This window comes from Phyllostomus hastatus, unplaced genomic scaffold (assembly GCF_019186645.2).
Source record: "Phyllostomus hastatus isolate PE091 unplaced genomic scaffold, TTU_PhHast_1.1 phas_scaffold_78, whole genome shotgun sequence".
In the NCBI taxonomy this organism is placed as follows: domain Eukaryota; kingdom Metazoa; phylum Chordata; class Mammalia; order Chiroptera; family Phyllostomidae; genus Phyllostomus; species Phyllostomus hastatus.
In genome coordinates, this window is record NW_025334041.1 from 93,185,864 (window position 1) to 93,213,759 (window position 27,896).

Genomic DNA, 27,896 nt, shown 5'->3' on the forward strand with positions numbered 1-27,896 from the left:
CTAAAATTTTCTGAGGTAAAAAACCTCACATCACCTCCACAGACATTTTTCTCTCCCCACAATCCTGACTGGGGGTAAGAGGGAGAGCCCCTTTGTGATCAGGCCAGTCAGTGGCTCAGGTCAAACCAGACACCCTAGACTTGGGCAGAACTAATTCAAATATCTGAATCAGTTCCAGAAGCATCTCTGCTTTTACTGATGAGGGTCAGTAAATCTCTAGGCCTCAGCTCAAGACGCATGGTATTTGGTCAGCCTTGTATTTGTATGAATAAAATGTTTTCTCATTCTTGTATAATTTATCATGTATAAATTCCTAAAATCCAACCCAGGAACAAGTCACCACAGCAAGGGTTTCTAAAGTCGACCCCAGCCCAGTCCACCTGAATCCAAGTCTCTGGAGATGGGGTCCTGGACACTTCCTTTAAAAAAAAAAATGCCACTACAACTCAAGTGCCTCTACATGCTGAAGTATAAGAACCTTTGCAGTAGAACAACTCTAAGAGTAAATTGAAGAAATAAGTCTCAGGAAGCAGAGGCAGACAAGATTTGAATTTGAGGGTTTAATACTAATTGGTGAATAATATTAAACAAAAAAACAGGTCAGTAAGGAGGGACTGTGAACATCTTTGCTTCAACAACTCCATCTTCAGCTAGCTGGCTGCATCAGTGTGCTGATGCTTTCTTCTACCTCTGAGAGCTTCTTCAGGACTTGGTTGACCTTGGCCTCATCAAATTCCAAACACAGAAATTCAGATTCCTGCAAAACATAAAAGGGTGTTTTATAGATAGAAGAGACCCTCAAGATAGCTAAAGCTCTGCATCTGGTGTTACCCAGCTCTAAAGGACTAGGGCCCTTACTCAGGAAACCGGACTCAAGCCTCTATACCTGAATTTTACCCATCACAGCAAATCCAAGACAACGCCCTAAATCAAACTGCTTTTCTGAAGTGTTTCATAAATGGTAAAGAGGTATTCAAGTGTCAGGTGTTCTCATTATGAGGCACATAAGAAGCTCTTGTCTGTCATCACATTTGATCCCATAATAATTTTTAAGTAAGTACTTAAGTATGCTGTTTTACAGATGATGATCACGGGGCACAGAGAGTTAACCTGTATCACAATATCAGAAAGAGGGAAGGCCAGGCTGTGAACTTCACGCTGCCTCCACAGCATCCTGCAACATAAAATGAAAGGAGGATTTGGTTTAGCTCTGTGTGACCCTGGGAATTGGGCTAACTTGGATTGAGTGGTGATACTAGAAATTGTGACAAGTGGTGTCCAAGTTTCTTGGGAAACATCAGTCAGATTAATTGATAACTAGATCTTGAAACAGCCCTAAATATGTCTAGGGCTATTCTACTTGTTGCCAGCCAGCTCTCCCAAGATTTCCCTCAAACACATTCCCTTTAATCACTGTTAAGCATCAGTCTATCAACCCTATATCAGGTAGATATCAAAGAAAAAGGCCTTTAAAGTATGGTAACAGAAACTTCACTAGCACTAAACAAATCCAAGGTGCACGCTGTCTTGAGAGATAAGGGCAATTTATATATATCCAAGAGGAACTATATTCAAGATTCTTAAGAACAAGTAGAAATCATATAATCCAACTTCCTTGTTTTTTAGATAATGAAATTGAGGCCCTGAGCATATCACATGGCATGCTTATTGTCCACCCCTCTGTTGATGGCAGAGCCACCAGATCAATGCTCTTCTCCACAAGCTCCTCTGTAAATGCTATGGCATTTCCCACCTCTATCCCCAAGGTAGAAGGTAAAAGAAGACCGCAGCTTCTTCAGAGGGAGGGAGTTACTCTATCATCAGCTGGAAGAACCTTCAGGAGTTGATTCTGAAAAAGTACGTACCTTTGCTGTTGCTAAGCTCCTATGCTGAGTCTATAATGATGGCATTGGACATCCACCAGAAAAAACAAATACAGAGGAAAAATAAGGGGCCTCTCAGAAGACAGTCTCCCAAAGGGGAGGGAAGGCAGCTTTCCCTAACAGGGAACTTGCTCCTCAAACATGTATTTGGGTAGGAGAAAGGAATAGTCTCTCAAATGTGAGCTTAGAAACTGCCAGGTTTTCAATTAGTCAAAAGCAAAAATCAATTTAAAAAAAAAGGAGAAGGAAGCTTGCTTGCTGTGTTTAAGTTTCAGGAGAAGGAAATTTATGGCAAATGAGGCAGTTTAGATGGCTAAATTAAGAACAGACCTCAGACTTGAAAGCCTTTTATTCATTCAGTTTCCCTAAGATGTTTAGCTTGACTTTTTTCCAACTATATTTTATTGATTATGCTGTTACAGTTGTCCCATACCCCCCTCCACCCTGCACACCCCCTCCCACCCACATTCCCCCCCTTCAGTTCATGTCCATGTGTCATTAGCTTCTACATTTCCCATACTATTCTTGCCCTCCCCCTGTCTATTTGCTACCTACCATCTATGCTACTTATTCTCTGTACCTTTTCCCTCTCTCTCCTCTTCCCACTCCCCTGTTGCTAACCCTCCATAGGATCTCCATTTCTGTGGTTCTGTTCCTGTTCTACTTGTTTGCTTAGTTTGCTTTTGTTTTAGGTGTGGTTGTTAATAACTGTGAGTTTGCTGTCTTTTTACTGTTCATATTTTTTATCTTCTTTTCTTAGATAAGTCCCTTTAACATTTCATATAATAACAGTTTGGTGATGATGAACTCCTTTAACTTGACCTTATCTGACCTTATCTGAGGGCACTTTATCTGCCCTTCCATTCTAAATGAAAGCTTTGCTGGATAGAGCAATCTTGGATGTAGGTCCTTGCCTTTCATGACTTGGAATACTTCTTTCCAGCCCCTTCTCGCCTATAAGGTCTCTTTTGAGAAATCAGCTGACAGTCTGATGGGAACTCCTTTGTACGTGACTGTCCCCTTATCTCTTGCTGCTTCTAGAATTCTCTCCTTGATTTAAATCTTGGCTAATGTAATTATGATGTGCCTTGGTGTGTTCCTCCTTGGGTCCAACTTCTTTGGGACTCTCTGAGCTTCCTAGACTTCCTGGAAGTCTATTTCCTTTGCCAGATTGGGGAAATTCTCCTTTACTATTTGTTCAAATAACTTTTCCAATTGTTGCTCTTCCTCTTCACCTTCTGGCACCCCTATCATTCGGGTGTTGGAACATTTAAAGATGTCCTGGAGGTTCCCTAAGTCTCTCCTCATTTTTTTTTTGAATTCTTGTTTCTTCATTCTTTTCTGGTTGGATGTTTCTTTCTTCCTTCTGGTCCACTCCATTGATTTGAGTCCCAGTTTCCCTCCCATCACTATTGATTCCCTGTACATTTTCCTTTATTTTACTTAGCGCAGCCTTCCTTTTTTCATCTAATTTGTGACCAAACTTAACCAATTCTGTGAGTATCCTGATTACCAGTGTTGTGAACTGTGCATCTGATAGGTTGGCTACCTCTTTGTCATTTAGTTGTATTTTTTTCTGGAGCTTTGATTTGTTCTTTTGTTTGGGCCATTTCTTTTTTTTTGTCTTGACACACCTGTTATGTAGTGAGGGGTGGAGCCTTAGGTATTCACCAGGGCAGGGCAACCCAAGTTGCTGCGTTGTGACACTATATGTGGGGAAGGGGTCTGAGAGGGATCAGTGGCGCTTGCTCTGCTCTCTGCTGGATTTCAGTCACTTCCCCCACTACCTACAAGCAAAGTGGGCCCTTCTGGTGCTGATTCCCGTGTGGGTGGGTCTGTGTACGTTCTAGGACCCTGTGGGTCTCTCCAATGAACTCTCCTGTGAGGCTGGGAGTTTCTCCTGGTACCTCAACCCCCACAGGTGTTTTCAATCAGTGGTTTGAGGCTTTATTTCCCCACACTGGGGCCCTGGGTTGTGTGGTCTGTCTTGCTCCCCAGTTTTGCCCGGTTTATCTGTGTGTGAACGTGGGACTACCTGGTCCACCAGCCAACTTGTGTGCCATGCCCCTCCACAATCTATTGCCTCACTGAGTCCATCCACTGCCACCTTGTGCACCCTGGGTCCACCAGCCACCGCTTTGCTTTGATCCCTCTCCGCCCAGCTGTCCAGCCCCGCCCCTCCTATTGGTCTGGATGAATGTGTCTACTTTAACTCCTTGGTTGTCAGACTTCCATACAGTTCAATTATCTGTCGGTACTGGTTTTTTTTTTTTTTCTAAAATTTTGTTGTCCTTATTTTGGTTATGCGAGGAGGCACAGTGTGTCTACCTACACCTCCATCTCGGCCGGAAGTCTTAGCTTGACTTTTAAACATGTTTTAACATTTGGCTTTTTGAAACAATGGCCTGGAAAATAATAATTAGGGGAGTCTAACATATATTTAGGAAACTGCCAGAAAAGATGATGTAATTTCTGTTTCACCTCAGTGAGAGAAAGTCTGTTACAATGATACATTTCTATTTACATGAGAAGAGATTATCGAGGACAATGCTCATAGGGATAGTAACGCCTAAGCACAGTTTATTAATAAATAGCCAGGATTTTTCTGAGCAGGAATCATTAATTTGTAAGAGGTTTTAGTACTCACATTATTTTTGATTAGCCCTCTTAAGTATTAATGAAGTTCAGTTTATTTTTAAAGGAAATAAAATACTAAAGAGAAATAGCAGGCTAGATAAAGAGAATCAAAAGTTAAATATTTTCTATCCTTTCCCAACCTGCACCTCTCACCCTTGAAGCAATGCACACTAACAGTCTTAGAAAGACACATGTAACCACCCATGAGTCTTGAAGAAAAAGTTTACTTGCAACTGTATTATCAATGCCTAGCTTCATTTAGTTATGCTATCAATATTTTATCAATAATTTGAGAGCCTTTAAGCTGAAATTAATACATGGGGCTTTTTCAAATTTCACATTTGACTGGAGTACCCTACCAAAAGTACATTTAGTACACTTGAAAATATCTTTAGAAACATAAGTGGTGTTTATTAAGCCAGAGGGAAAAAGTACAGATGAAACACTTCAGCTTTTTTTCAGTCATCTACCTTGATCTGGACCTAAATGATCATAATAGTAAGAAATGACAACACTAAATTCCTGTATGTAAATATCTGAGCAAAGAGTTAGAACCTATTTCTTTTTAGTAGAGTGTGGATACAGCGTGGGGAAGAGTCAGAAAGTGGTCAGCAGATGAATAAGCAAGCACATCATTAGTAAGACTATGTACTTTGTGATCAAGGGGAGTACGTCATTGTATTAAACTCAAGGGTTTAAATAACTATTTTAAATTAGAGAAGAAAGCAGAGGCAAAATAGTCAAATATTTTCTCCAAGTGCAAACACTATAAAATTCTAAGAAGAGATCCTTGAGAAACCACCCTGTCTGAACCAACAACAAAATAAAACAAACAAAAACAAGCTAGCTTTAATGACTTCCAGAGAAGACCATCTCAGATTCCTCAGAAACTCTTTTCCCAGGTAATCACTCTAACATTCTTCAGGAAGCTCTAACTTGTCAAGCCTAAGTCTTTAATTCTTTATCTGAAGCTCATTTCCTAGCAGGGTCAGAGAGTATAATTCATTATTCATTTATAAAATAATTGAAGACTGCCATTAAACAAGTGTTTGGGTTTCCCCATCTCACACTAAGTAACCTCTTTGTATAGGATGTCCATTTTGATGACTTCCTTATCTTGGCCCATAAGCGTACTCTAAGCAATTCTTTGGTAAAATAATACGGTAACCAACCAACCAGTGGGGTCCTACCTAGCTCGCTGCCACTAGGCAAAAATTCTGGAGATAGAGTTTGGTGGAAATAAAAAGGAATCTTTTTATTTAAAGTATATACAGTTTGAAATAATGGCAGGTTTTTGTCTCAAAGCCTGTTCCTCCAAAACACCCAAAGAAAATCATCCTGTTACCCTCTGCCAACTTAGTTCTGGTTTGCACCTGGAACCTCTTCTCCCACCAAAGGCATCATCCTTTAAGAAATATATGTGGCTTAGCTGGTTTCCAATTACTGTCTGGCTTCAGGCATCTTTTGGAGTCTGTGCCTTCAGGCATCCTACTTGCGGTGAGCTGTCCTCTTTTTCCTGGGGCTGCCCTCCCGTGTGTCTGTGTGTCTGGCCAAGCAGGACCTACATGGCACAGTTCTAGTTGTTTGTGCCGCTGCCCATTCTTGTGCAAGGGAAGGGCACAGGGCTTGTTACCCGGCCACAGGACTTCCAGGACCAGCACTGACTGGTCCTCTAAGCCCTGACCCACATGTTGGTGCAGTGCGTCCAAGGCCCTGCCCAGGCTGGAGCAGGCACAGTGGCAGCGACCGACCGCTGCTGATGGCCCACCTGCTGGAGGAGCATGTGAGTGGCAGGCAGGCAGCTGCCCTGTGAGAGCTGCTGCTGACGGCCTCCACTGGAGGAGGGCATGGTTGGAGAGTGGGCAGCTCCCACAACAGCTTCCCATGTGGGAGAGGGGCACAGGGCTTTTTGCCCTGCCTTCAGGCTCCCAGGCCTTGTTGCCCGAAGCCTCCTCTTTTCCTCTCTTACTGGCTTAGTTCCCGCTGTGCTCCAGGTAGGCCCTGGAGTGCTTGAGGAAGGGCACCAGGAACATTCCCAGACTATGTGGTCTTCACAGCCTGGGGCCCAGCAACTCCGGCCCCCAGCAGCTGGGAAAGAGGAGAGAACAATGAGCACGGCATTTCTGCATGCTCCTCTTTTTAAAGGATGCCCCCAGAATCCCCTGCATGCTGGAAATAGCTGTGTTATCACCCTGGCTGTCAGGACCACTCACACTGGTTCTGGCAGCTACAGTGTAGCCACCACTCATGTGCCATTCTTGGTGCTTCTCCACCCTTTCCCCACTGACATGGGGGAGGGTCCCCCATTACAATACTACAATGATAAGATGCTAAAAATAGAAAATAAAAAAGACTACAACTTATAAAATACCTATAAACCATTTAGAATCAATTCAACATAAAATAGAAATCCTATAACCTATTTTCTATATTATAATTTTCCATGCACAATTTTCACAAAGCTGTATTCTCAATTTATTGACCATATTTAGCATGATAATACAACATCAGCAAATTCTAACATGCTGTGGTTTCTTGAAAAATGCTCAAGTTGGGGGATGGAGGGTGACAATGGGAACGAGTGCCTTAGGATCCTGATGAACCGATACTGACTCAAGAAGGCCACATACATTTGGCCAGATTTCATAAGGCTTATTCCCAAAGTTTTTGTTACTGGTGATATGAGCTCCCAGTTTTTGAGTTCAGCAAATAAAGAATTCAGAGGCAAGAACTCTAGTGTATGGCGTTTATATACAACAAGCAAAGTGAAAGTACACTTGAAGTTAAGAATCAAGTGGACTGCTCAGAGATCTGCCTTGGCTTTTCTTCCCCCCTAAGATTTTATTTATTTTTAGAGCAAGGAGAAGGGAGGGAAAAAGAGAGGAGGAGAAATGTTGATTGGTTGTCTCTCACATGCCCCCAACTGGGGACCTGGCCCACAACCCAGGCATGTGCCCTGACCAGGAATCAAACCCGCAACCTTTCAGCTTATAGGATGACACCCAACACACTGAGCCACACCAGTCAGGGCTGCCTTGGTCTTTTAGAAAGAAAGTCACAGGGGCAAAAGTGAGCCGGCTGGGATGCACAGACTCAGGAAACAAGTTACAGAGGCAAAAGAAGGGCCCTTTGAGCTTAGGAGAAAGAAAACAATGATATACACCTAATGGGGGGACAGGGCAGTGGTGGGGGTGGAAGGTGGTGGTGGGAACAGGAGAGATATGGGAAGGTGTGTGAGAGAGAAAGAGTGAGAGAGAGAACAAGAGCAAGTGCACTGAGTCCTTTTGTCTTAAAGATATTTTACAGGGTCAGTGTTGTGGTCTCTATTGATTGGTTGGCACTAGGGAGGTCATTAGTCATTGCACCGGGTCCTTATGTCAGCCATGGTGTAAGTAATTCTGTCTGCTTTTGCTGTTCTTCTGGGCCTGGAGCTAAAACGCAACTGAGGTCTAGATGTTATCTCTAGTTTGACCAAAACTCCTAAGATTATTTGATGCTGATCAGAACCTCATTGTCCTGAGGGCTTGATGCTTAAGGGAGCAGTCATGCAAAGGAGAAGGAGGCAGGTGAGTCAGGGTTCTGGATAGGGTAAGCTTGAACCATCCATCTGTCTCAGTTTCCCCATTCCACTTGCCAAGGAATTTCCTAGCTTCTTACCATCCTGCTCAGTATTTACTGACACAAAGGGACTCTTTGCTGGGTTAAAACTTAACTCATAAGGCCTATCCCCCTATTTGCGCTGTTTATTTCATAAACTTAAATTAACCCTCTGATCTGCAGCTCTAGCCCCGCTGTGTCTTCTGTGTTTAGCAACTGGAGAGAGAACAAGAACATGTGGCAAAGGTCAAAACTGGTAATAGCTTCTTAAAGAGCAATTATATAATAAATAAGTTACCCAAAAGTTTTGAACATTGTCCACCTGAGAAGTTCAAAACATCTTCCTAAGTAAACCTGTGTTCACCACTCATTCCCATACTTCCTATGGCTTTCTCAGAACTATCATTGATACTGTTCCCTAACTCCTTCAGGAGATCTCAAAATAGCTTCTCTGTGGCAAAGGATCTCTCAAGTTCCTTCCTAAGGAACCATTTCCCCCAAATTAAAATGTTATAGTTCCCTGAAAACTGCGATTATTCTCCACTTGTCCTTTCGTATCTATTCTCCACCCTTCTCTGCCTTATTCCATGCCCTGTGAAGCTGGTCTCTGAGATTGTATCACCCCCTTGTTTTCTGGCTTATAGTTGGGTTCAGGCAAGAGGAAAGAGGGATCAGGATGTTTATTTCCCAACCCCCAACTCCTTCTCCTCTACCATTGCCAATATTTGTTATGTGGGAGTGTTATTTCTTCATTTCTCACTTTACTTTCTGGCATCAATCAGTACTTCAGTATAAACATTAAGATGAGTTTCTTCAGATTGCTGAAGTACATACTCATCCAATACAAACTCCAAAAATGAGCAAAGCAAGGCTTTTCATCATGTTTAAGTTGGTAGAAAGGCTGCCCTCCAAGTGTAAATAACAGGATAAGCCAGAACAGTTATTTTTCTCTTATTTGATATCAAAATCTTATATAGTAGCACTTTGATATTAAAGAAAAACAACAATAACAATAGCAGTGACAACTGTGGAAGGTTAGATTTCATTAAGAATTTGCATCAAAGGTTTTGATATCAGAAATATGGCCTCATCTCTATCTATAACCTACTCTTACATCCTATATGTAAAACAATGGATAGCTCAGCTGTGGCTTAAAACAATACTTCAGAAAAGAAAACCTGTGATTTTTAACAATACATATTACAACCAATGGTCTTTACTCAGGCCATTTTTATCCTAAGGAAATCCTCACTTCAAATATAATAGCTGACAAGTCCTACATCTATTGTTTAAAGAACAGACTAACCCAATTCTCCAAAAGGGAAAAATAATTGTACTCTGAATCACAAAACAAATCATCCTACTGAGGATGAAAAGAGACTGAAATCAGACTCTTTTGGAGCTCTAAGACTGCAACTTAATGACCGAGTAACTAAATTAAAATGGCTCACCCCAAAACTTAAGAGGTGTCCATAATATTCTAACAATAATGTGGGACCAAGATAGGGTCTCCAAAAACTAAAAGAATTTACTGTAACAAATAAAAATAGCAATGCCTCAGCACATGCCCGGTGCTTTCAGTAGAAGCCAGACCAGCTCCTAGAATCAGGAGCATCCAACCTGCAGCCCGTGGGCCACATTCGACTCAAGATGGCTACGAATGTGGCCCAACACAAAATCGTAAATTTACTTAAAACATTAAGAGATTTTTTTTGTGATTACATGTTGCAATGTATTTCATGTGTGGCCCAAAACAATTCTTCTTCCAGTGTGGCCCAGAGACACCAAAAGGTTGGACAGCCCCATTCTAGAGGAAATGTTTTTCCACAGTCCCACTATCTCCTAGAAAAGGACAAGGTATATTACCAGTGTAGCTTAAAAGCATTAACCATTACTGGACAATAATTACTGAGTTTTCTGGAGGTTTTTGTGAGGACAACCTGACAAAAGAAATTAAAGCGCTTTAAAAAAATTAAAAAGCCCCCACTGCCATAAATTCTAATTATACTAAAAAAATAAACTCTATAGGAAAATAAACTTTTCATCAGTTAACTAGAATCCTAAGGACAAAAAAAAAGACATTGGTATCTAGGAAGTTTCAGACCTACCACTGATGTTAGTTTACTGTTAAACAAAGCTGAGGCAACTAACTTCAATTTTACCAATGACACGCTCATTTTATATAAAAGTGGCAAAATTTTAAAAACAACATCAGATCTTAATTATTCAGAGTCCTATGATATGTGTCTCTGCTGTTTCACTTCTTCCCCTTTTTTGGTTCATCTTTTAAGTTATTTCCACAAAATGAAAGATATAAAATAAAATTTAAACATAACAGCTCTGTAAGATGTTTTACAGAAAAGGAGATTAGAGCTATTGGGAAAAACTTTAGTCCTGATTTCATATAACTACTTTTGAAAATCACACCCATATAGTGCAATTTAAGTAAAAAAGATCTTCTTATCCAAATATTTCCTTTTATTTAGTAACCAGGACTACTGTTCTCAGCCTAGACATATTTAAAATATAAGTACTCCCAGGAGAGGTATTACAAAAAGTTACTGACACCTTTCTATTTCTTTAATCAGGAGATTTGTTTTCTTCCAATATGCATGAACCAAAGTAGTCTGCCTTAAAACACAGGGTACCTTGCCATTAAGAGGTATAGATAGGGCACAAAGTATAAAAGAACTAGGAAAGTACCAAAGGCAAATCCTTCTCTTTACCCCGGAACCCGTATCAGCTGCACAGAGGTGAAGTATATTAAGTAACTCAGATTCCCTGATCCATACTCTCCATGCCTTTCTAGTCACCTGGTCACAGAAGTTGCTAGCACCAGGAAAACCTAGGAAAACCTAGGAAATCTTACAAAGGAAACACTAGCAAGATAATTTCAATGAAAACCAAAGGATGAATTTACAGATAAACACAAACCTTCTGATGCTGTGCTTTCCTTTTTATCTGCAGAGTCAGGGTATGTGAGCCACCAAGGCAGTAAGATTCCAAGAACACTGCTCACTCAAAGTTGTTTGAATTTCTAAGAAAGTGGCAGTATGCCAAGAACAGGACCCTGAGATCCTTTTGGTTTAAGATTTCTAAAGATGGAAAATAACTAGAGCCATGATTTAGAAGAAAACTATACATGCCTGTCCTGCCAATGTGTGGTCAAAAGGAATGTGAATTTTTGGGCTAGGCAACCCTAACTTGTTTCTGAAAGAGAGGAAATAGTTTTGACCTTGCAAGAATGAGTGGTTCTTTTGTTGGCTGAATGATGTTGCTACACTAAGAGTATCACTATCCTTCCCCGCCACCCCCCCCCCCCCCGCCCGGATTTCAAAGCAGCCTGACATTTATTCTGCTCCCCCTTACAGGTCGGTGGATAGTCAATGATAGAGGTACCATCAATCTTCATTTTATCACTAGAAAAAAACAAAAGAAACTCACAGAATAACTCTAATTACAAAAAGCCCAGAATTCCCAGCTCTTTGATTTAAAATGTCAACCACTAACACATCTGATTCTGAGTTTGGACACTTCCAAACATGATTAATAAAGTATATATAGCAAAGCAGAATGGAAACTAATTTAAAAAATTACAGATTTTATGCTGATTTACATAAATACCAGGACTTAAGCATTTACAAAGATATTTTAGAACCACCCAACAAAAGAAAATAAAATGGAGCCAAATTATATAAACATGAAAAGCTCAACACGATTAGATCATTGGCTGATTTCTGTGTTTTTCAAAATGTGCTCTAGTTCATATTACGACTTCATTTTGGGTAGGATTGAATGTTTAGCTATTCAGATTTTCTGTATTTTGAAAAACTTCGGCTGAAAAATATTTGGGTAGAAAACTATTTTAGGTGCTCTGGTTGGATCTGTAGAAAATCATACTAGCTTTTGGCTAAGTAGAACTACTTCCCATGTGAAAATGGACAAAGAACAAGAGGAACAATAGCTGAACTGCTGAAAAGGCAAATCACATTGAAGGAAGGAAAACAATTTCACTTAAACCTTAGAGAAAACAAATGACAGAATTCTTTAGCACTGGGCAGGGGTAGGGTTGGGGGTGGGGGGGAACTGTGTCGCTAATTTTAGTTTTGAAGTTCAGATTGGGGCCCTCCTCATTCCTGAAGAGGTACATTCCAGAGCAAACTCATTTGCAAAAAACTTTGACAAACAAACTAAAATATATTTACATGACAGGAACAGAGATTAAAAAAAAATAAACAAAATAAGCATCCAGAGTTGCTTGTTTCTTAAGCAATACCACTGGTCAGGCAGGAACAAAGTATGCAATGTCACTTGTTTTCTGGGGTTCTTGATAATCTACACATTAAGATGGCAGGAACATCTCAATATATCCAATAAAAAGATAGGAGTGTGGGAATGAATAACAGACTCCTCGGCAGGGGAGGAAGACAGAAGCAGTACTAATCAAACCAATTATGTGATTGCAGATTTTCTCCAACTAGAGAGATCATACTCTTGGCTCTGCCAACAGCACCATCCTCTGTTCCCAGCTTTCTCATTGCGGTTTAAGTCATTAATGACTGCACAATTAAGCAGAAACAGGCATAGTGAGAAAGCAGTATTTCCATTGGCCCTTCTCTGGAGGAAGCAAATAAGCAAAGGGGGCAAAGGTGGAAATACTTGACCAAGGGTAAAAGGAGTTTCAACCTCAGAAAATGCTAATTTGGGGGAGGAAAGTTGTAAATGATTTTTTTTCTTGAGGTTATGGGGAAAGAGGACTAATTTTTTTTCATTTTCGACAATTTCCAAATATAGTCACATTCTGAGGTACTAGGAGGGGTTGGGACTTTAACATATCATTTTGCAAAAGGGACACCCAGTCCAAACAATCCCCAGTGCTTGGAGGAGCCCGTGTTTACCAAGCATCTGAACATTTGCAGTTAATGATGATGATCTTACACATGATTTTAGACTTGCTGTTCATATCTTACAGGAAAGAATTTCTAATAAATTCTAATAGAAAAGAATTTCTAATAAAAACACAAAAAACAGACGCATACAAAAACACAAAAAACAGATACGTGCAAAAACTATCTGAAGATTGCTCAGGTCTGCCAGCCCAGTGTGGCAAAAGCCATATCTGACCTCACCCTCACTGAACTTGATTTTGAAATGTCATTTAACCTATGGGGTCTGCCAGAATAAAAACTACTGGGAATGGAATGGAAAATGGCTTTAAAAAACTCTCATAATCCTCACTCCCAGAGCCTGTTATGTACCTTGCCTGCCATCCTATGTCCCAACATCCAGCCCTGAAGACTGACTCGGGGTCTGGCACACCATTCTGTGATAGAATATGGAGATGAAGGAAAGAGAAAGGATTACTAGTCACTGCATGAAGTGAGTCACTAGCTTCCCTAGCTCAAATGACTTACTGCAAACTTCTGGAGATGGCAGAAGAGAGACAACTGCATTTATTATATAGCACTGAATTCTAATGTCACTTAAATTGCTTGGTCTTTGTTCACATGCAGTAATCATCCCTCACATTAACCCAGTGCTTTACAGTTTAGAAATCACTTGCACATGTATGATCTCATCTGATCCTTAGAACAGACCTGTTAACTAGAAAGAGGCCAGGGATCAGCTTCTCTGAACAACTGCAGAACTGACAGATCTTGTCAATGTGACCCAAAGCAGATCTGCTCAGCTATCTTTGGCAGGAAGGCATTATCAGATAATGCAATAGCTTTTATATACTTCTGATCCAATTTATGTAGGAAGAGAGCCCACAAATCTAGAAACTAGATATTAAAAGTTCAGTCTTTTGTAAAAAAGCAGAGCAGGCAGTCAGGTCCTAACTGGAGAAGAAATGGACTTCCTTATTTGACTACCACTCATTCAGTCAAGTTTGGAAGCAGTGGAGGGAATACAAAAGTTTGAGAGGGATGCAAGGATCATCTCTAGACCCTGGAGAAAAATGAAATGCCACAGTTTTAAAAACGTCAGTCTGGAACACAGGAGTAGGAGAGATTGTGGGAAAAGTGTGAAAAATCTGAAGACATAAGCAAATTCAGAGGGATACAGAAATTACAATAAAGATAATATTAGTAGCAATGATAACTAACAATGGCTAAGACTTATTGAACACATAAAAATGCCAGGCATTATATTATGTGCTTTACATGCATCATTTAACATTGGTGAGGATAATTTTATCCCATTTTACAGATGATGAAAGTGAGGAAGAAGGATCAACTTGTGTAAGACCACACAGGTGGTAAGTAGCAGAGCCTGTTTTAACACCAGGTGTGCCTGGCTTTAGAGCCTGAGCACTTAATCATTTCACAATCCTGACTCACATTCATATATAACATAAACATCGTCAATAAGCACTAAGTATCCACATGTGAAAGCTATTCTAGGATTTAGTTAACTTTAACAAACATTCCAAGGAAAGTTGAGTGCTGACGGTATGATTACCCAAAGTCAATCTAAAGTGGCCTATCAAAACATTTGGATAGGCAATGGATACATCCTGGTTGCACAGAAAGATTTCTAGATTTAGTCTAAGTGTAATGGGTACCACACAGCTAAGTTAATATATGCATATGACCCTGGCACAGAAGCATATCATAAAGAGACTAAATTTTTATTCTGAGAAAGATAGGCTTTTATTCCCTTTCTCTTTTTGTGTGTTTGGGAGGTTGTGGGGGAGGAAGAAGCAGGAGAATTTAGTTACAGTGGTACCTCAGTACTTATCATTAATTCATTCCAGAACTCATGACGAGTGCTGAAACAGATGAGCACTGAACGTGATGAGTGATGAAGCATTTTCTCTTGTGCGGCAGCGGCATGACTTACACAAGTTCTAGCAAGTGTAACAAGTCTCAAGCAAGTGCCAAGTGCTGAAACATTTTTTTCTCGTAAAAATGCAACAAGTACAGGGTTTGATAAATTCTGAAGCTAGTAAGTACCAAGGTGTGACTGTATATGTATCTAGCTACTTGTCCCCATCACCAGGGGAGCTGGACACAAAAGTTTACCTTTGTTGTTCTATGGACTAATGTGTAGAGCTCCCTGAATTAGACAGACTCTTTCTCCCACTAACCCAAAACACAGTCAGCAGAACCAAAATATCTTGCTTAAACCTGGGATTCTTTCAACCATAATCAGTAGGAATTCCCAATTCTACCTTGTTGTCTAACCCAAGAACACCAAATTATTTAAATTGAAAAAATCAGAATAGCATTTAAGGAACTTTTGGGATGCAAAAAGATAAACACATTAAATTGTGAGGCTTCATAATTTAAAGATAAATACATTAAATTCATTAAATATGAAGGATGTTAAACTCTTAACAAGGGTTTGGCCCACATCTATTCTTTGGCCAAGCCAAGGATAAATAAGAATGGGTGGAAAGAGAGCTCTTGTTAATGCCCAAAACAGCATAGTTCAGTCATACATAAGTGCCTGACTAAAAGCGTAAAGACTGCAGGCAACATGCACATTGTTAAAAATAAGCTGACAAATAATCGGTAAAAATAAATGCTTACTCTACTTTGCAATCTATCCTTTTATGAAAAAAAAATAACCCACTGTGGGATAACTCAAGACATAGCCCCTCCACTTCCGACAACAAGTGGCTCACCTGGCCAGCAACCATAACGAGCAAGGAAAACAGCCTTTATCTGGAGTCCCAGCCTTCTCAAGGCCCCTATGTTTATCACAACCCTGTAGCACTTTCACACACTACTGCAGCTCCCTCTTCACTGCCTTATCCTTCTAAGTAGCACCAAGGCTAGAGGTGGGGTTTGGTCACTCTCAAACCGATCCTCCGCCAGTGGTGCACTCCCCTATAATGTGAGTAATGAAAAGCATGTCCACAGCATGTTCATATCTGCTAGTCCTCTGGGTGGTTTTTTTGGAAATCATGAACACAAGTGCAGTATAGCTCTCGGTTTGTAGCTCCTGAGTTACAAACACATTTATCATTCTAGTTAAGATTATGTCAATATTCCAGAAATATGAACTATCTAAAAGCATCAAAAGAAATGGGGGGAGAATAGTAAAAAAAATTAATTTGAAGAAAAGTTAAATATTGAGTTGGCCAAAAAGTTGTGGGGTTTTTTTCTGTACAATTATTTTTCTCTGGTTCTAGTAGTGCTTCATTGTCTTTAACTTCAAAACAATTTTTCTAGATTGTACTGTGAACAGCTGTCATATCAGCACGTGTTTAAAAAATATCAAAACTGGTGATGTTTTTGCTCTGGCTGGTGTGGCTCAGTAATTGAGCACTAGCCTAGGAACCACAGGCTCGCCAGTTCAATTCCCGGTCAGGGCATATGTCTGGGTTGCAGGCCAGGTCCTCAGTTGGGAGTGCGTGAGAGGTAACCTTTTTCTCCTTTTCTCTGAAAATAAATAAATAAAATACTTGAGAAATTTTTTTTTTAAAACTGGTGGATTTGGGGGATCCATTTTAATATTGAAGATGAAAGAAAATACACAACATTTCAGCATGTTATGCTTTATTATTTCAAGAAAGGTAAAAATACAACTGAAATGCAAAAAAAAAAAGAGATTTGTGCAGTGTATAGAGAAGGTGCTGTGAAGGTGCTGTTAACATGTCAAAAGTGGTTTGTAAAGTTTCTTGGTACTATTGACATTTTGGCCAAATAATTCTTTGCTATGGGGTTGTCTTATTCATTGGAAGATGTTTAGCACAACCTCTGACCTCCACCCGCTAGAAGCCAAGAGTAGGAAACAGCTAACATACTCAAAATATCCAAATCAATAAAGTTATTGGAGAAAATAAAAAATGTGCCTTTTATTTTATGGAAAAAATAAATGGACTTTTTGTCCAATCCAATATGTTCTCTAATGGAGGTATAAGAAAAACATCTTGACACTATGACATTTATTTCCTCTGTGAATATGGTTTGATAAATTCTTTGCCAATAGAGGAAGGATGAATGTTGTCTTTAACTCCTAGCTGAGTTGGGTTTTGCTGGTTCCTTTGCTGGAAGAATTTTAAACAAATGTGTAGAATATAAGCCACTTAAAACTTTTGGTTACATCATTCCAAGTATATAGAAAATATGACAAAAATATGACTTTCCCATACTGTTTCTCTAGACTCATCATTTGTTTAATTGTTCAAATTTTGCCACATTTACCTTGTCATTCTCTTTCTCTAACATACAACCACTTGACAGTAAGTAGGGATATAATTCCCTTTTATCCCTAATAACTTTAATATGTCCTTCCCAAAGACAAGGATAATCTCTTATATAGGCATGTCATCTAATCCAGCCTCTATTAAAATTTTACCAAATGCCCCAATAATGTCCTTTATAAAGTTTTTTTCTTGCTCCCAAATCAAATCCACAATCACACACTGATTACATTTAGATGTATCTTTAGTGTCCTTTAATCTGGAAAAGTTTCTCAGTCAACCTTTCTTATGCTTCTTCAACTCAACTTTTTTTTAAAATAATACAAGCTAGTTACTTTACAGAATGCCAACTTGAGTTTGATATTTCCTCATAATTAGATTCTATGTGTGTGTAAACATGCCTAATCTATTTACTAGTTATATCTCCAGTGATTAGTGAACACAGGCTTCGAAGTCATACAAACTTAAATTCAAATCTAAATAAAACTCCACCACTTTTGAGCTGTGAGACTGCCTAGATTTTAGTTTCCTGATCTGTGAAATGGCGATTTAACACACTTAACTGGTAAGGTTGCTATGAAATTTAATGAGATAATGCATCTAAAGCAACTTAACACAGTTTTGGGGGGATGGGCAGAACTGTATTTTACACCTCTCTAATTTAACCACAGTATCTCATACCCAGCAGCATTAAAATAATATTGGTTGGTTAAGCAGCATCTCTATTAAACTTCCCCAAAGGGGAAAAGAGGACTTCACTCTGACATTGCATGCCACCTGTAGCAATCCCGTATGGCTAAAGCACTTCATTGCCAGGCGGAAGCTGGCAGCAGCGTCTCACTTCCTGAATGCCTCCATTATTGGCCGCCTCCAGATATCCTGCCGCTGCCTGTACTAGCCAAGAAGTACACAAGCACTGGCTAGTGAAAGAACACCAGAGGTGTGACAATGAGCGTGTTTCTTCCTGCTGAGTTCTCGCAGAGACACTGGCCAGTGCAGTGGGGTGGAGGAGTAGACAAAGGCACCAAACACAAAGAAGCCTCCAGGCTAGAACTACCAAGAATGTGAACATGATGATGAGTACTCTGACTAAACTCAGGGGCAGGGTCTGAGGTGCAAACTCTGTCCTCCTGTCAACCCATTACTGTCAATCCTCCAAAAGAGAATACCCAAAATGAAGTAATTTTCTGATAGTTCAAATTAAGAGATCAATATTCAACAATAACAATGTAGCCAGTCAAGATGGAGGCATAGATAAACATGGGCTCATCTCCTCACACAACCACATCAAAATTGCAACTAAACTACAGACCAAAGATCACTCAGAACTGTCAGAGTCAAGTTCAATGGAAATCCAACAACTATAGAACTAAAGAAACCACACCAATCCAGATTGGTGCGAAGACACTGACAGGCAGGACCCATACCCACATGTGGTGAATGATGGTTCAGGGGGAATATCTCAAGAGCCATGGGTCCCAGTCCCATACTCAGGCCCAGAGTACCAGACCCAGGAAGAGAAGCCCCTATAACTTCTGGCTGTAAAAACCAGTGGGATTAGAGTTGGTGAAAAAGACTACTGGACACCCCAAAAGTTCCTTTTAAAGGGCTTATGCTGAACTTAACTCAGATGCACTCCCTCTGAACTCCAGCACCACCAGGGCAGCAGCTTGAAAGGCACCAGTGACATATGGGGAGGAACTAAGTGTGTGGCATTAGGGTGAGAGCTGGGAGACAGACAGAAAAGTGGGGCACTGTGTGTTTTTTGAGCCCTCCCCTAATGGAGCCACAAAGCCAACAAGCAGGAGACTCCATCAACCTGGCTTACACTTTTTACCCCGCCATGGCGTTTACCTCAAGTTCTGTCCCACCCAAATTACAGCCCTCCCACAGAACTGTACCTCTGGCTAAGTGGACTGAGGCCTGGCCCCTAACAGCAGCCAGCTTTGGATCACAGTTTGGCTCTGCCTGGAAACCTCTAAGCGCAGCAAAAGTAGCAGCCATCTGCAGACTGCTTTGTAGCTCATGCTGGATAGCCCTGGGTGGATCACGGGTAGTGGCTGACCCTGACCTGCACCACCTGGGAAACCCCAGAACCTGTGCACCCAGTGGACAGCTACAGAACACCTCAGAGCACCACCACCCTGCCCCAGCACAGCTGATCCTCCATGGAGGGAGGAGGTTAGTGGTCAGTGGTCACAGCCAGTCCTTGAAGCTAACTGGACTGGGTAAATCCCTTCCACATACCTACCAAGAACAAGCAAGGCTCAACTACAAGAGAAGGATGTACTCAGCCCACACGAGGGTGAACCTTGAGTACACAGTTTGGGTGATAGGTAAGACTGTACTATTGGAGCCTACAACCATGCTACCAAGACAGGGAGTCCTGGTGGCTCTACTTACTACACAGAAACAAACACAGGGAGGCTGCCAAAATGAGGAGACAAACAAACGTGGCCCAAATGAAAGGAGAGATCAAAACTCCCGAAAAAGAACTAGACAAAATGGAGATACACAATCTATCAGATGCAGAGTTCAAAAAATTCTTAAAAAAGTAAAAAATAAAAAAATATTTCAGTGATCCTAATATGCAGGCTAGGCATGAGAATTGCTGCTTCACAGGCACAATGCAGAAGCCCAGAAAACCAGGGCTGCCGTCCACCATCACAGCCTGGACGAGGTGCCGCCGAACAGGCCATCATACACGTCAGCGGTGACATGTGTGATGACACCGGCTATAAGGATACTCAAAGAACTCTGAGTACTTCAACGGCACAAAAAAAGAACGAGGAAGAAATGAAGAATATACTAACAGAAATGAACAATTTACAAGGATTCAACAGTAGAATGGATGAAGCTGAGAATCAAATATGATATGGAACATAAGGAAACAAAAAACGACCAAGCAAAACAATGAGGATAGTGTAAGCAGCCTTGGGACAACTTCAAGCAAACCAACATTTGCATCATAGGGGTACCAGAAGGAAAAGAGAAAAAGCAAGAAATTAGAAACCTATTTGAAAAAAAAAGTGAAAGAAAACTTTCCTGATTTGATGAAGGAAATAGACATGCAAGCCCAGGAAGCACAGAGAGTCCCAAAGAAGATGGATATAAACAGGTCCACAGCAAGACACATCATAATTAAAATGCCAAAGGTTAAAGATAAAGAGAGAAACTTAACAGCAACAAGAGAAAAGCAGCTAGTTACCTACAAGGAGTTGCCACAAGGCTGTCAGCCAATTTCTCAAAATAAACTTGGCAAGCTAGAAGGGATTGGCAAGAAATATTCAGTCATGAAAAGCATGTACCTAGAGCCAAGATTGTTCTACCCAGCAAAGCTACCATTTAGAATGGAAGGGCAGATAAAGAGCTTCCTACACAAGAAATAACAAAGGAGTTCTCCATTACCAAACCATTCTTAAATGAAATGTTAAAGGGACTTATTTAAGAAAAAGATAATCAAAACTATGAAAAATAAAATGGCAATAAACATATACCTATCAACAATTGAATCTAAAAAACAAACTAAACAAGAAGAACAGAGACAGAATCATGGACACAGAGAGCATTTTGGTGGTTACCAGACATGAGGGTTGTTTGGGAGAATGGGTGAAGAAGTGAGGGGATTAAGAAGTATGAATAGGTAGTTACAGAACAGCCATGGGCATATAAAGTACAGTATAGGAAATGGAGTAACCAAAGAACTTATACGCATGACCCATGGACATGAACAAAGGTGGGGGAATTGCCTGAGGTGAGTGCAGGGTGCTGGGGCAAGGCAAAAAAGGAAAAATTGGGACAACTGTAACAGCAAAATCAATAATACATTGTTTTTTAAAAAAACACTGTAAAAACTGGGAGGTCCATAGTTAAAATGACATTCATACTTCATTTCCATAATTCCCTTGCCCATAGCAAGAGGGTAAGGGAGCTGGTATACAGAGCATATCCAACCTATTATTTTAGTATGGTTATATCCTCCTGTTGAAGAAAAAAAAATAGCCCCAAAATGGTGTCTCTCCTGCTAAAAGCCCATGATTTAATACCTGATTTAATTGCAGCTTCATCCTCTCCCAGAAACATAATCTTAATCAACCATATAGAATTTTTGGGTCAAGCACCAGTAAGGTAATCTGTCACATGAGCCTTCTCCAAATCCTGTAGAAAAGGGCAATCTACATAATAAAAACCCTCCCTAATTTCTCCTCCCCAAAAAAAGATGTCTGCCAGAAAATAATCCTTTCTTTGCTTTTGTCAATAGATCCCTAGCCCCATCCTTCTTCCCATAAAAATACTCTTATTTTGTACAACCCACAGAGAGCCCTTCTAGTTGTTTGATGTGATGCTGCCGGATTCATGAATCAATTAAAACCAATTAGATCTTCAAGTTTACTGAGCTGAATTTTGTTTTTTAACACTCCCTACATTCTCTTAGAAAACATCAATAAAATTCTTCTACTTATGTTAAACCAATACTTTATGTCAGAGATTAAAACAAAACAAAAAAAATGATTATAGCAGCTGCACCAACTCTTCTAAGTGCAGAAGTACAAACCCACTTTTGAGATTTGGACTCTAATTTAATCTGGGTTTTTCTGTGTTAGTAACTCAAATATTCTATCATTTTTCCATCCTCCCAGCCACGCCCCATCAGTTAGAACTTCAAATGAATGTCAAATGAGCCCTTGGAGTCAAAAAAAGAAAATGAAATGAAATGAAATGAAACGAACAAGAAAATTTTTGTGTCCCAAATTTCAAACTGTAAGGAAAGGTGTCCAGCAAAGCAAATGGAAAATTATATTTTCATAACTGTGCTGAAATTAGAGCTTATATCTGTAGTCTGAAAAGATATAAAAAATTCTAATGCAAATCTTTATTTTTATCTTCATAAATGAAAAGCAGAAATACTATAACATGAACATCCATTAATTCTGTCATTTATAGGGTAGAGGCCCTAAGTTTCAGTCTTCCTCCAAATAAGTTCATTGAAATGAACTGTTTTAGAAATGAGAATTATAAACTGGAGATTAAATCTAAATAGATAACAATTAAGATGCTATACTTTGAAGGTCACTATAATCCCTGTTTCTTAGGACATAACGGCTCTACTGGGAATTTCCAGAAATTCCCTACTTTTAAATTTCCTACGATTTTCTTAAGTAATCTTACTTTATCCATGGGAGATATATCCAAAAAACCCCAGTGGATACCTGAAACTACAAATAGTACTGAACACTATATATATTATGTCTTTTCCTATACATATATACCTATAATAAAGTTTAAATTAGTCATGGTTAAGAGATTAACAACAATAACTAATAATAGAACAATTACAACAATATACTGTTGTGAGGGAGGAAGAACCCTCCTTGGTTCTTTCAGCTAGCCTAATTAAATCTGCATGAGACAGATTAGATCAATAAGAGACAATAACCAAGTTTAATTACATAAATAGCATATAGGAACCCCATATATCAGGGAATCAGAAACCCCACATACAGGAAAGATTCAGAGACAGAGAGAATGAGGTATGTATGACATTCACAGCCGAGGATGAGGTAAAGCACCTGAAGACTTCAGAGGGAGGGAAGGAAGATAATTTGGAAGATGATCTGAAGATCAGATATTCAGTAGTTAGAAGTTTGTCCTGCTTAGAGATAAGTCATAACAAATTACTTCTGGTAATAACTCATTATGGGCCAGGTTCCCAATTTAAATATTTTACAGAGGAGTACAAGTTTCTTTTGGGCTTGCAAAGCCACCACTGCCTTCAGCTCAAAATGATCCACATGCCAAAGTAGCACATCTTGGGGAGGCCTGTTCTGAACCTCTTCACTTAAATGAAAGTTATGTAAATAGTCTCTCTCTTGTTCAAAATATTTTACTGTACTGTACTCACTTCTTTTTCCTTTAATGATGTGAGATGATACAATACCTATGTGATAAGATGAAGTAAGGTGAATGATGTAGATATTGTGACCTAGAGTTAGTGAGCTCAATCCATCATTACCCATGGAACCCAAAGCAGTTTTCTGAGGGTAAAAAAGCCCCACTGATTTCAGAGTTAGACAATTTGGATTTAGATCTGGCTCCACTATTATTAGCTGTATGACCTTGGGAAAGTCATTTTATGAGTCTTGGTTTCCAAATCTAGAAAACAGAAAAATAATACCAATCTAATAGGTAAGGTACAAAGACTAAATATGATAGCACATGTGCAAGCACCTAGCATTACATCTAGTGTGACACAGACTCAATAAACGTTAGCCTCCCTTTCTACTGCTATATACATTCTGTCCCCTGATACTTTATGAGGAATTTTGCTAAACACTTAATGACCAGTTCTGTTTTCTTCAAAACAGGCACTTGGTTCTTACTAGTGACAAATAAATGGTCATGTGAAAGACTCCTGGGGCCTGACACTACCCACCGGAAACAAAGAAGTGTTCATATTCGGGAACACCACCAACTGCTACAGGCAGGCTATGACAAGCCCCAAGCAGTAAATTAATTTCTGAATGTTTTTATCACATTATGTCTTGAGAGTTTTGTGCTCATTCAATAGTCTTTTCTCTCTTGCAAGGATCAGACACATTATTTGTCATTTTTTCCCCTTCTTAATAGAGTTCTTTATTCAACAAGACCACCCAATGGATTCAAATATTAACAATCAGAAAAGGCCAGGTTCAACCATGAAGAAACTGGCAAAGTCTCAGGAATAAACAGTAAGTCTTTATTAACCTTTTAGCACCTGGATTTGTGTTTTCTGCTCTTGGAGAAAGCAGATTTGCTGATGTACTAGTTCAAACACATCTGTGTATTTCCCTCACCTACATTATCACTTAACTTTTAGCACGTAGAGGAGTTCTTACTCAGAAGTCCAGAACCTCAGACTCTACCTACAATCTAATAAAGCAATGCTTCATGACCTTTTCTTCTTCATGGTACAACCAGACCTTGCCACATGGCATCTCTGAAAATGGAACTTGAAAGTACTGATTGCTACAAAAGATTAAAGTACAAGTAGCAGTGACAAAGAAATGGTATACAAAGATCAATTATTTGCCACCTGACTCAGAGACTTTTAGCACATAAACATAATTGTTTCAACTCCAAGCAGCTCTGGGTCACTGTCCACACTCCTTTACAGGGCGAACCACCCATCAGCTCTAAAGCAGAAAGTAAATGTCAGAAAAGCAGACAACATTTGACTTGGGGGGATGTGTTCTCATTGTGAGGATCATAAAACACTAAGTCAGTGAATTAGGCATCAGATACTTACTGTCTTATACCAGATAGGTACAGTTTTAGACACTGAGGATTTAGCTGTAAACAAGATAGAGTTGCTGCCCTTAAGGAGCTCGAATTCTAATGAGAAAAAAATGGACAATAAATTAAAACACTTTAGCTCCGGCCGGGTGGCTCAGTTAGTTGGAGCATCATTCTGTACACCAAAAAGGTTGTGGGTTTGATTCCTAGTTAGGGTGCGTACAGGATGTTTCTCTCTCACATTAATGTTATATATCTCTCTTTTTCTTCACTGCCCCCCAACTTCCTCCCTTTCTAAAATCAATAAACATATCCTTCAGTGAAGGTTAAAACAAAAATTAGAACACTAATTTCAGTGGACACTGAAATTAGTCCACTAATTTTAGTGGACTAATTTGAGGCAATTTCAGTGGATAAATATTTTTGACCTATAGTAAACACATAAATAAAAACTTCTGATGTTATAAGAAACTGTTAGCCACCTCCCAGGGAGTTTATTTAAGGAGGTAAAGACTGAATAAATTACAGATAGAGGCTGACCCAGTTCCAAAATTCAATTCTCACATTATTGTCTCCTTGCTATGGACTCAGTGTCATTGCCTCTGTCCTTTGGTAACACATACAAAAGCAGGATGAGATCATTCATAGGAAGATAATGAAGACCTAGACAGTATAAAATTACAGAGCACAAGACCAGAAATCCTAAGATCTAGCATTTGCTTCCAATTCTTTCACTTATTAGTCATGTGAGCTTGGGTAATTCACGTAAACTCCTAGAGCATGACCTCCTTCGCCTGTTCTACCTCACTTTGTAGGGTGTTTTAGGAAAACCTAAATAAGGCAATATAATGAGAGAACTTGAAAATTCTTTGAAACAAATAGCCAACAGAACAGAGCTAGTAACTTTCATCATAACCTGTGATACCAAAATACCAAATCAAAGGGACTTTGTTCTTTTAGAGAAAATACCCCAGAAGTAGAGTTGCACATATTTCTAAGGAACTTTAACTTTATTACAAAGGAATGAAGGAATCATTAAAGGTTTTTGGCCAGACAAATGACATGATCAGAGCAGATTTTAAAAAACACTAACCTGGTGGTAATATTTGGTATGGCTTGAAGAGGGGAGAAAGACTAAAAGTAGGAAGACAGTTAAAACACCAGTTAAAACATTGGGCAAATACCAACCATTATTGCCTAATCAAACATTTGAAGGAAGAGAAAGAAATAACTATAGTTAAGACCTAATGAATCCCTTCTTGCATATTAGCTGTTTTGAAACCTTTGTTTCCATTTTATGTCCCAAAGGGCTCACCCTTTGGAGAAAATGGATCCTAAAAAGTGATGTCAGGATTCAAACAGTCCTTCTTAGTGATTACTGCCCACTCTCAGCCAAGATCAGAAAATTACTTTCTAAAAGGTATTTTAGTTCTTGGTGTCCTACCCCATGATTAAATGTCACTTTTGAGTTATTCTTACTGATTATTATCAATTAGGAGGTAAGAAGTATGTATGAAGTCCTCTCTCTTAGCTGTTAAGATGGATTATCGAGGACCATGATGTTATCATCTCTTTTCTCCTTGAAAGACTACACATTCATTTTCCTTTGGTATCTTATAGGCACCATCTTAAATTCAACTGTCCATGGAGTGGAGGGGGGGCTGAAGTACAGAGCCAAAACAGGCTGGGGCAATATGGAGAGAGAGTGAGAAGTGGTGGGACTGAAGTGGCGAGTACAAGAATCATCCAAAGGGATAATCACTTCTCAGCTTTAGCCTATTTTGTACAAAAGTGGGCTCTGTGTTGATCTTTGTTATTCCAGAAACCACATTTTTTGTATAATGCCTCTGAAAAACTTAATTTTATTTACAAATTGCCCGTAGTTACCTGGGGCAATTATAAATTCACAAGGCAGATTTCTTCCGTCAGTGAAAAGGCAAGTCATCTATTTATAAGGTATTTATTAATGCTGATATATAATTTAGCATTATTCTGATTTGAGGGAGTAAATATTAAGGGGAGGGCCTTACCAGCTAGAAACACTTCAGGCTAGGCAAACATATGTAAAGACAATAAGGTAGAAGTATGCCTGGCATGTTATGGGGAAGAAGGAGAATGAACAGACCAGTTTGGTGAAAAAGAGAATTCCCTTAGAGAAGGAAGGGGCACAGATAGGAAAAAAAGTTGAAAGACACTAAATTCTAGAATACAGAGTTAAGATTTTTATAGATAACCTTTAAAAGATAGTCTATAGACAATGGAGAGCCATTATGAGGAGGGAGATCATTATATTTCATATCCTGCCAAAAGTTGCATGTTGCTGTTCTCCTTTTTCCCCTCAAACATAGAGGATAAGGCTGAACATGGACCCATGATACTTGAAATTCAAAAAAAAATTCCCAAATGAATGCAAGTTTAACCAACCACACTACAAGTCAGCTCTGTTGGCACTGGTGGTCAAGGCTTTCAAAGCAAAAATTAAATGATCTCTAAAAGGCTATTTCTTTCTGATCAATAAAAACATTTAGCATTTAAAACCCAGAAAAGGTTACTGGACAGTTTGGCACATGGTCAGATTCATCATCAGACAGAGCTCTCATCAGACTGTCTGTCAGCAAGAAGCCGGATGGTGGGAGACTGGCCTCATAAAAGTCTTCCACAAGCCCCAGAACACCACCATCTACATTCACCAGGGAGAGACAAGCCACAGAGCCATTTCTGTTTTATCCTGCACCAAATGATTCTGGGGCTTCCAGTCCAGTTGATATTCTCAGTAAAATTCTTTGGAACAAATAGCCAACAGAACAGAGCTAGTGACTTTCATCATAACCTGTGATACCAAAATACCAAATCAAAGGAACTTTGTTCTTTTAGAGAAAACAACCCAGAAGTAAAGTTGCACATATTTCTAAGGAACTTAAACGTTATTACAAAGGAATGAAGGAATCATTAAAGATTTTTGGCCAGACAAATGACATGATCAGAGCAGATTTTAAGAAACACTAACCTAGTGGTAATATTTGGTATGGCTTGAAGAGGGGAGAAAGACGAAAAGTAGGAAGACCAGTTTAAGCAAACGCACAGTTGGGATGAGCATCATATGTCTGTAGGACAGTTAGGACAGTCTGGGCCTCCCAGGGCCTAGGATACTATCAGGAACTGTTGTTACTCTTTCAGGCATGTATCTTTCTCTTACATATGTACAAACTATCTCACACATGCACACATCCCACACAGTGTCTCTACTTAAGCTGATTGGTTCTGTTCTTTTCAGAAAGCTGAAAGAAATAGATGGCCAGTAATTACTACCTTAACACAAGCTCCATGCACTCTCTCAGTTATAAACTTCATCA

At 39.6% G+C, this 27,896-nt stretch overlaps 1 protein-coding gene across 1 annotated transcript in view; it reads right to left on the minus strand.

Moving 5' to 3' along the window:
- Positions 1–540: 540 nt before the first annotated feature.
- Positions 541–27,896, minus strand: part of COMMD1 (copper metabolism domain containing 1) — a 97,170-nt gene continuing 69,814 nt past the window's right edge. The window contains exon 3 of the mRNA XM_045828268.1: positions 541–757. Coding sequence (XP_045684224.1) covers positions 647–757 — 111 coding nt within the window. The 3' untranslated portion in view covers positions 541–646. The remainder of the gene's footprint in view (positions 758–27,896) is intronic.